At 40.8% G+C, this 9,297-nt stretch overlaps 1 protein-coding gene across 2 annotated transcripts in view; it reads left to right on the top strand.

Moving 5' to 3' along the window:
• LOC119832908 (protein strawberry notch) overlaps positions 1 to 9,297 on the top strand; it is a 34,236-nt gene that overhangs the window by 20,996 nt on the left and 3,943 nt on the right. For both annotated transcript variants that reach the window (XM_038356743.1, XM_038356734.1), the window contains 10 exons: positions 1,510 to 1,740; positions 4,687 to 4,847; positions 6,288 to 6,478; positions 7,018 to 7,094; positions 7,372 to 7,560; positions 7,808 to 7,980; positions 8,304 to 8,415; positions 8,669 to 8,811; positions 8,939 to 9,114; positions 9,277 to 9,297. The exon at positions 9,277 to 9,297 is cut by the window's right edge and continues 139 nt beyond it. In XM_038356743.1, coding sequence (XP_038212671.1) covers positions 1,510 to 1,740; positions 4,687 to 4,847; positions 6,288 to 6,478; positions 7,018 to 7,094; positions 7,372 to 7,560; positions 7,808 to 7,980; positions 8,304 to 8,415; positions 8,669 to 8,811; positions 8,939 to 9,114; positions 9,277 to 9,297 — 1,474 coding nt within the window. The remainder of the gene's footprint in view (positions 1 to 1,509; positions 1,741 to 4,686; positions 4,848 to 6,287; positions 6,479 to 7,017; positions 7,095 to 7,371; positions 7,561 to 7,807; positions 7,981 to 8,303; positions 8,416 to 8,668; positions 8,812 to 8,938; positions 9,115 to 9,276) is intronic.

Genomic DNA, 9,297 nt, shown 5'->3' with positions numbered 1-9,297 from the left:
CCACACACATATACACCGACTCACGCACTTGCACTGACACACACACATACACTGACACACGCACTTGCACTGACACTTGCACCTACGCTGACACACACACATACTGACACACGCGCTTGCACTGACACTTGCAACTACACTGACACACATATATACACTGACACACGCACTTGCACTGACAAATGCACTTGCATTGACACTTGCACATACACTGATACACACACTTAAACTGACACCTTTACTTGCACTTTCACTTGCATTTGCACTCCCACTTGCACTTACAAAACACAAACAACCAAACGATAACGCTACCACCGCCCATTATTACAAGTGACATAATTTTTTATTTATTATTGTTTTATAATTTTATGATTAATTAACATTTTTTTTATATAATATAAGCTTAAAAAAATTACTGAAGGAGAGCACAAAAAATCACCTAAGTTAATAAAATTGACAGTTCACACGAAGGCAGGGCAACGTCTGTCAGGTCTCCTAGTTACCTTAATAGTTTTATAATTGCGAAAGCGTATTTTTATTTCTCCACGTCGTAGAGGAGAGTTTTTTTAGTATTTTTGTGTCAGTAAATAGGCAGGATGCTTAAGAATGACAGGCTATTTGTTTACAGCGGTTCAATATCTAATTCGTGGGAATTTCTTTTAACCATACGGACGAAGCCATGGGTGGGAAGTTAGTTTAATATAAACACAGCAGACAGACAAATAGACAGACAGACAAGACTTCCGCATTCATAGTATTAACACGCATATCCAATCGAACAGTACGTTTTATGTATGTTGTATCTATGAAATGAGCCCGGCGAGTGGGCGGTGCGCGGCGGCCGCCCGGGGGCCGCCCGGGATCGATACGGGCTCGAGATTGCGGCCCGAATGCACTTTGTACGTTATTCAATCGAGATTCGCTGTATGATGTTATAATTTGAAATGATATATACTAAGTTATTGTTGAATTTGTATATATATATATATATATCGTTTATATGTCCGATTGTGGCCTGAATGATTGCCAGTACCATGTTCTTTAAATTTGGGCGGGGTTTATAGATTATTTGGGAATTTTGGTCTAAATTTTTTTCTTTCTCTAGACAACTCTATAGTTGTTATAATTCTTTCCATCTCGTTCCCTATCTTTACCTTCAATTTCAATTTCTTTTCTTACTTTATTAGACCACAGTCAAGACGTATTATCATAATATCATAAGTTACGCTTATTAGAAAACTTTATCTAATAGGCACATAGACAGTTTTGTTTCAGACAATTTTCAGACCCGACAGTTATCAATGACTATGTAATTAATAGATATATGACCTCAATATCAATGCAATTTTTAATGCCAATATACTTCCATAATAGATACATAAACTAAATTTAAATGTAATTAATAATCTTCCGAGAACCTCGTTATTTCGTTATAATTACCTTAATAGATATGGACCAAAATTTTTATACAATTTCAATTGCCAAACTGAACCATCCGCTTCCGTCCAGAGCCGTGGGTGAACCGCAAGAAGAAGCAGGCCAAGAAGAAGAAGGCGGCGGGCAAGAAGAAGGCGGCGAGCACGCAGGAGAAGATCGAGACGATGTTCGAGCGGAAGAACAGCGGCGCGCCCCCCGCCGCCGGCACCCTCGCCGGCACCCTCGCCGGCACCCTCGCCGGCGCCTCGCCCGCCGCCCGCGCGCTCACCGGCACCCCCGTCGGCACCAACGGCCTCTACCTCGGTGAGACCAACACCCTACACACGAACAGACCACTTAGGGAACCACTTTTGTATGACATAGTCGGTAAGGGAGCTGGTGCGTCGCCGGGGGGTAGGCGCGGTACCATAGGCCCTACCTTGGTGAGATCATCACTGATCGATTATCTTTATGGACAAGTAGGTGATCAGACTTGTGTCTTGCAAGATGAGACAATTTTTTTTGTGAGTCCGCCCGGGAATCGAACCCCTGGGTTCTACCCTCACGCGTTAACCGTTGTACCAAGGAGGCGCACGTACACATGCTTACCATTTTTTTTCAAATAATAAAAATAATCATCTTAATCAATATAAACACTTATTCGTAACACAAGTAAGTCTCGAGAGAAAAATACATAATAACACACTTCTAAGTATAAACATGCTTATACAGTAGCCAGCAACAGGTGTCTCAGCGCGGTGTTTATAAAACAACCGCTCCCTCCATACTATAACTATGTATTTGTTTAAGTCTAACTAAAATGTGATTAACTATTGTTAATAATATTGTATTAATAATATATTTGATTGAGCTTCTCAACTATATAAGAGCAATTAGGAGTTAAGACTTTTTAAGGGATTTCAAACGCGATTATATTATTAACACTTAACAGTCTCCCCGTGACCACGCTCGCTGTAAAGTGTTTAATTCCTAAATACTCGCGTAAAATCAAACACACGAAAATACTATATATAAGAGCATATAAATTATAAAACACGTGCACAAAACGAATGGTTTTCAGCGAAATACGATTCTCACTGGAATCCTTTGTGAGAGGCTTTACCGGGAATTTTATATTTTCTCCAATCGTACAGGTACATATATTAGCAAGTATTTCGTGCTCTCGCGAATACCTAGAACCTGTATAGCGGCTGTGCACAAATCAATAGGGATATTCCGGGAGGCAAATTGTGCCACGTGTAGGGTCGCTGCGCGTAGGGCTGCCACCACTCCTTGTTGCTATGGTGATGCTGGATTGCTTCTCTTTTAATCCGATGTCTAGATATTATTGTACGCTTCACGATTTTGTATGGAATCGTGTGAAAGATAATAGCGCTCATGCGAAATTTAAATGTACTAGTAGTAATATATTTATGTGTTAACGAAGAATAGATTTTGTTTTTTTTTTATCGCGCCATTCTAAACACATGATTACAAAATTGGGCACAATGGTAATTATTTTAAACAAGAAAGAAGAAAAGGTTCATATAGCTAAGGTTTTACACAAGTTTCTACAAAATTAAAAAGTGTATAACTATAAAAATACATAATCGTTGCTCCAAAGTCTAATTAACACATTAAACACAGACTTACGATAAAACTAAAATATAAACTAATTACATTAATAGGTTAAAAACTTTTGAGCAGGCCAAATTAAGGGGTCCGAAAAAGATTTCTATCGTATTAATTAGGGCTTAAAGTTTGTAGCCTCCTTGTATACCAGTTTATATTCAAGTCAAGTACCAACTGAATACAATTTATAAAATAATAAATATTACATATTTATTATTTCGGATACAGTATCATGTAGCATAAGAAACAAACGCCCGTGGTACATATCGCCTTATAGCCTTCTGAAACTGAAATAATTTTTCAAATCGCATGAGTAGTTCCTGAGATTAGTGCGTTCAAATAAACAAACAAACTCGTCAGCTTTATAATATTAGTATAGATGCATACGGCGCCTACGCCTATCTTATAAAATACACCCAATAGTTACTTAAAATAAAACAAGTGGGTGGCAACCCTAGCGCCGGATCGATGCAGCGAGCCCGGGATTTCGCGGAATCGCCCACCTGTCTGCTCCGATATCGGGCGGACATTAATTAATTTCAACTGGACCCCGCGTTCGCTCGAATTGAATGCGAATTCAATATACGTTGAAATTTCATTACTCCGCTATTACAGGCTTAAAATGTATGAGATATTTAGTTTGGACAGCAATGATGGAATTCTACGTATAGGGAACGGTGGGCGGTGGGGGATTTATTGGATGTGGGAATGTATGATATGAATGTACTGAGATTTCTGTTGGGTTAAAGGTTGAGAATATGATATAGTAGCTGCCCCGCGGCTTCATTCGCGGACGGATGCTCGGGCAATATTTATATAGCTCATGTTTTATTCTGATGTAAAAACTATGTTATTGTTAAGTTAACGGGTTTCTTAATTTTGACGGGAAAGAGTAACGAACATCCATCGTTTCATACTTACTTTTGCGTTTATAATATTAGTAGGATGTTTAATGGGCGTCTCAGAGTTTTAAATATAATTACCTAATATAATAAAAAAATATATATAAAAACACTTTATTGTACAATGCACAAAAGTATAACAAATAAGTAATAACTATTGTACATACTTATTGAGAAACAAATTATTGTTTTTTTTTCATTTGAGTTTATTTATCTAGATCATAAGATGTCTATAACGGTCTCGATTACTAAATAAGTGTAAATTGTTTATTTTCACGTTGGCGGTATCTAAAAAATGTGAAGGATTACGCCTCCACTGGACCTGAGCTTGCTTATAAATCAACCGCCTGCGCTCTTGCTAAATAATTAGTTTTCTATTTAACGATAGCTCTGATATTGATTCGTATCGTAATAGTAGGGTATAAGATGAAATAATGCTATTTGCATCGTTACGTTGGCGTTTCCATGAATTTTTGTTTGATAACGATATTTTATTTTATCCCTTTCTGTTATTTTGTCTATTTGCGCATTTTATAAAGAGCCTTACGTCTAGCTTCAGGTTTATAAAAAGAACCTCATGCAATTAGCGTAAGGTTGAATTTGGAAAAAAAACTGTATGTTTAAAACGTATCTATAGCTTTGTAGGTGTAATTGGTAATTGTTTAGCGACACTTTCGTGTCAGACTGGGCGTGTTGGGTTTGTTATATGAATGCATAATGCGAACGCTGAACGCAGGTCCAGCCCGCAAGCAAGCGCCGCCGCGGTCGGCCATCGAGCGCGCGTGCAGCATGAAGGAGCAGCTGCTCGCCAGCATCGAGCGGCTCGGCCGCCGCCTGCCGCCCAACACGCTCGACCAGCTCGTGGACGAGCTGGGCGGCACCGACAATGTCGCCGAGGTAATAATTATATCAATTGCCCCGCCTAACTGCCCTTCATCATCCTGCACTACCGTTCACTACACTTTACTCCTCTTCACCGCTATATTACCACCTCTCACCACTACTTCACCACCTTTTACAACATTTTACCACCTTTTATCTACTTTCACCAACTTTCGCCACATTTCACCAACTTTTACCAGCTCTCACTTTCCTTCACCATCGTTTACTTCACATCCTTCACCATCTTTCACTTCATATACTTCACAAACTTACAATCTTTATAAACCGGCAGTTCACCTTCGACCTTCCACCAAGTACAAATGACCTTTCAACCAGGTAAAATGGTGAATTTCCAAAAGGTGAATGATCAAATACCAGTTTTTCCACCTCACCAAGCCACATTTTATAAACCGGCAACCTTGCGTGGGCGGCGCGACAACATCCCCTAATTTGATTATGACACGCGGTTGTGAATTAGATAGGTAAGGGCAGTGTGGCAACACCCTTTCTGTAATGATTTATTTTTAATTATAAATTTATATTATTGCAATTATTATAATATAAATGATGCAAATATAATTTGACATGATTCGCCAAGTAATAGTTACAATCCAATCTAATTTATCCAATCTCCTAGAAACTTGTGGGTGTACCACCCACTGTTCCAGCATAGAATTCCGAGTAATATGAAAATATTAAATTGGAAATTGTATTGAAAATCTTCGAATGGAAATTATGATGATATTACACATAGATACAGGGATGCAAGGACGTTGCCGGTCGATACGTAACGCTCGACCATTGGCAACGTCGCTTTACCAACGAAATAGTAGAATATTATCTGATGCGAATTATTGCTGATTTTGTGCGCCTTACGCCTTTAAATGCGTGTTACATTTGATTTGTGTTCTAATTTCAAATCTATATGCAAATATATAAGATAATCTATATGTATGTATTTTATAGAATAGATTCTGGGTAAAACTTTAAATTTTCATCCATTACAAGATCAGCAATTTTTATTTGTCAAAGTATACTGAAACAGACCAAGAAACTTCCTTGTTCACGTAAAATTCGATTGTGTTAGATTGTAATCACTTGCGCTCAATTTGTTACTGATAACCTGTCTGTGATCCATTGCATACCCCTAGACCATTAATTTAAAATTTATTTCATAAAAAAGCATACAGTATTGAATAGAGGGATCTTAGTATAATATAAAACTTCATTTCTAGGAATAAATAAATCTCCAGAATGAACTGTACAACGTTACCAATTACTAACTTCTTATACTTCAGTGTCCAGTCCCGTACAGTGCTCTGAATTGTCTTGCCAAAATAAAATATTGTAATGAATAAATCGCGTTTAAAATCCGTAAAAAGGCTTTAATTTCTAAATGTATAATACTCGCGTAATATGAAGCACAAGACAATACTATATATCTACAACTTACAGATGACGGGTAGAAAAGGTCGCGTGGTGCAAACGGAAGACGGCCAAATTGTCTACGAGAGCCGAGCCGAGGCTGACATTCCTCTAGAGACCCTGAACCTCGCCGAGAAGAGGCGCTTCATGGACGGCGAGAAGGATGTCGCCATCATCTCTGAGGCGGCTTCCAGTGGTATCTCGCTGCAGAGTGATAGAAGGTAGATGGTCGTTATCATTTTTAACTAAGATTGGTCTAAAGGACAGGGATTGGTCTATACTAAGAATTGAACATGAATATGGTTTATTTATTCAGGGGTATACCAGCTGTGTGATAGTAAAACTTTTGCTAAGTATTTTTGACAAAAGCCTTCATAATAAAGAACATTGTTATATTTAATACCAACAATAAATAAATATTTTATACCAAATATGGATAAGATATGATAATTTTCAATTTAAATATAGAATTACTTACACATTGTTTAGAATTACTTATTTTTAAATAAAAATATATACGGGCATGCGGGTGGTAAAGGTGGCTGGGTGGTCAGTTATGGGTATGTGGGTGTATACATTGTTTAAAGAACACGTAATATAAAAAATACGTCCTCGTTTTTCTGGGTATTTTTTTTATGTATTCGGCGTATACAAAGCTATAAGATCCATTGAGCACAGTGCACCACCGCAGTGGACACCCAGCAAATTAAGACCGAATATATCATAATGGTAGAAAATAATAAGCATGGTGTTTTTTCAGAGCGAGAAATCAAAGGCGAAGGGTGCACATAACGTTAGAATTACCGTGGTCAGCGGACAGGGCGATACAGCAGTTTGGTAAGTGTATAACTTTTGTATGGGACCATAACTGTACATTTTCAGTAACTACCTAGAAACTACATTTCAATTTAAGTAGGATATAAGTAGTACTTTTATTTATTTTTCTTTAAACAACAAGAGATCCTAAATATTTTTGGACCTTCGAGCCTGTTATTTTACAGTAAAACATTTTAGCGTTGAAAAATCCGTATATTGGTTTCCAAACAGAGGTGCGAATCAAAAACTAGGTTACTCGTAGGTTTTAGGTATTTGTTAAATGACAGTTTGTCCGCAGGGCGCACGCACCGCTCGAACCAGGTGAACGCGCCCGAGTACATATTCCTGATCTCGGACCTGGCGGGCGAGCGCCGCTTCGCGTCCACCGTCGCCAAGCGGCTCGAGTCGCTCGGCGCGCTCACGCACGGCGACCGCCGCGCCACCGAGACGCGCGACCTCAGCCAGTTCAACATCGACAACAAGTACGGTGAGTGCGCACGCACACATGCACGCACGCACATGCACACGCACACGCACACACATGTACACATACACGCACATGCACATGAACACACGCACTCGCACACACATGTACGCACACACGCAAGCATACATGAAAACACACAAACGGGTGTGCGAACTAGAATGAAGTAGCCCCGCCCCCAGTGAATAAGAATACACACTCAGTGCGCCCCCTATTTATTAATATCACTGTTATTGATGACTGATTGCAGGTCGAACGGCGCTGGAGGCGGTTATGAAGGCGATAATGAAGTACGAGACGCCGCTGGTGGCGCCGCCGAGCGACTACCGCGGGGACTTCTTCCAGGACCTCGCCTCCGCACTCGTCGGCGTCGGCCTCATCGTCAACAGCGAGCACCAGCCCGGCGTGCTCGCGCTGGATAAGGTGCGCTTGGTGCATAGCCCATGGGGCAAGGGGCACAGGGTGGTGGATATTGTTGGTGGGGGATGAGGATTACGTGGGGTATGATAAAGGAAAAGTGGCACTAGTCAGGTGAGTATAGGGCAAAAGACATAAAAACGTGAACTTGCTAGCTTGCTGTGAAGTGGGTATGGGATATCATGGACAAGTGAACGGAATTGAGCTCAGGTCAATACAGTGCAACATGAGATGATGTGTGAATAATTCTCGAAAATTAATTACAAGTTAGGTTAAGTGAATAAAGGCATTGTCTAAATATTAATAAAGCTTATTTTTCACCTGTTTAGGATTACAACAACATGTCGAAGTTCCTGAACAGGATACTGGGGATGCCGGTGGATCTGCAAAACAGGCTTTTCAAGTATTTCACGGACACCCTCGCTGCTGTTATGGAGCAAGGTTGGTTTTTTTTCGTAATATTTAATAGTTAAATCATGGATTCTATCTAGTTAGAACTAGTTGTAATAGGCGTTTAGTTGCAACTATTTGTAACTAGAGCAATTCATTGTGACAGAAAATTGGTTTTAACGGTAACATAAAAATGGCTTTTGTCATCTACGTTGGAATTATGTAAATTGTTATTTAAAATTTACACCCGTTTAATTATACATGAATAGCATATTTATTTTTCATAAATTATTTAAAATTGTAGCGAAACGCAGCGGTCGCTTCGATCTTGGCATCCTCGACCTGGGCAGTGCGGGCGAGTGCGTGCGGCGCGTGCGCTGCGTGCGCTTCCTGCGCCGCCACGCCACCGGCACCGCGCCCGTCGAGCTGCACACCGTGCTCTGCGAGGTGAGCGGCGTGTGCGTGCGTGCGTGTGCATTTGTGTGTGTGTGTATGTGACGAATACTTGGGCGCTTAAAAGTTCCAAAACATACGTTGTTTCGAGTAATAATTGAATTAATTTGTGCGTTTCCAGCGCGGCATGGATTGGCAGGACGCGCTGGAGAAGAGCGAGCAGTGCCGCGGTGCGGAGGGCTTCTACCTGTCGCTGCAGCCGCGCAACGGCAAGCACACCGCCGTGCTGTGCCGCGCCGCGCACCCCGCGCGCGACCGCGCCCTGCCCGAGACCGACCGCGCCTACCAGCTCTACAGGTGCGGCGTTACACCATCCACACGCACCACACAGCTGCAGCTGCCAACGCATTAGAGTATCTGTCATGACATGCCGACACGATGCTACTGTGCGCTGGCTGACTGTACATTGCACTATGGCAACACAACGGAACACATGTAAAAAAAAGAAACGACTTGCAGGCCGAACACGGGGCTGCAGCT

Source organism: Zerene cesonia, chromosome 2 (genome assembly GCF_012273895.1).
Source record: "Zerene cesonia ecotype Mississippi chromosome 2, Zerene_cesonia_1.1, whole genome shotgun sequence".
In the NCBI taxonomy this organism is placed as follows: domain Eukaryota; kingdom Metazoa; phylum Arthropoda; class Insecta; order Lepidoptera; family Pieridae; genus Zerene; species Zerene cesonia.
Note: the sequence above shows the minus strand (reverse complement) of the source record. Positions and strands in the feature narration are given on the sequence as shown.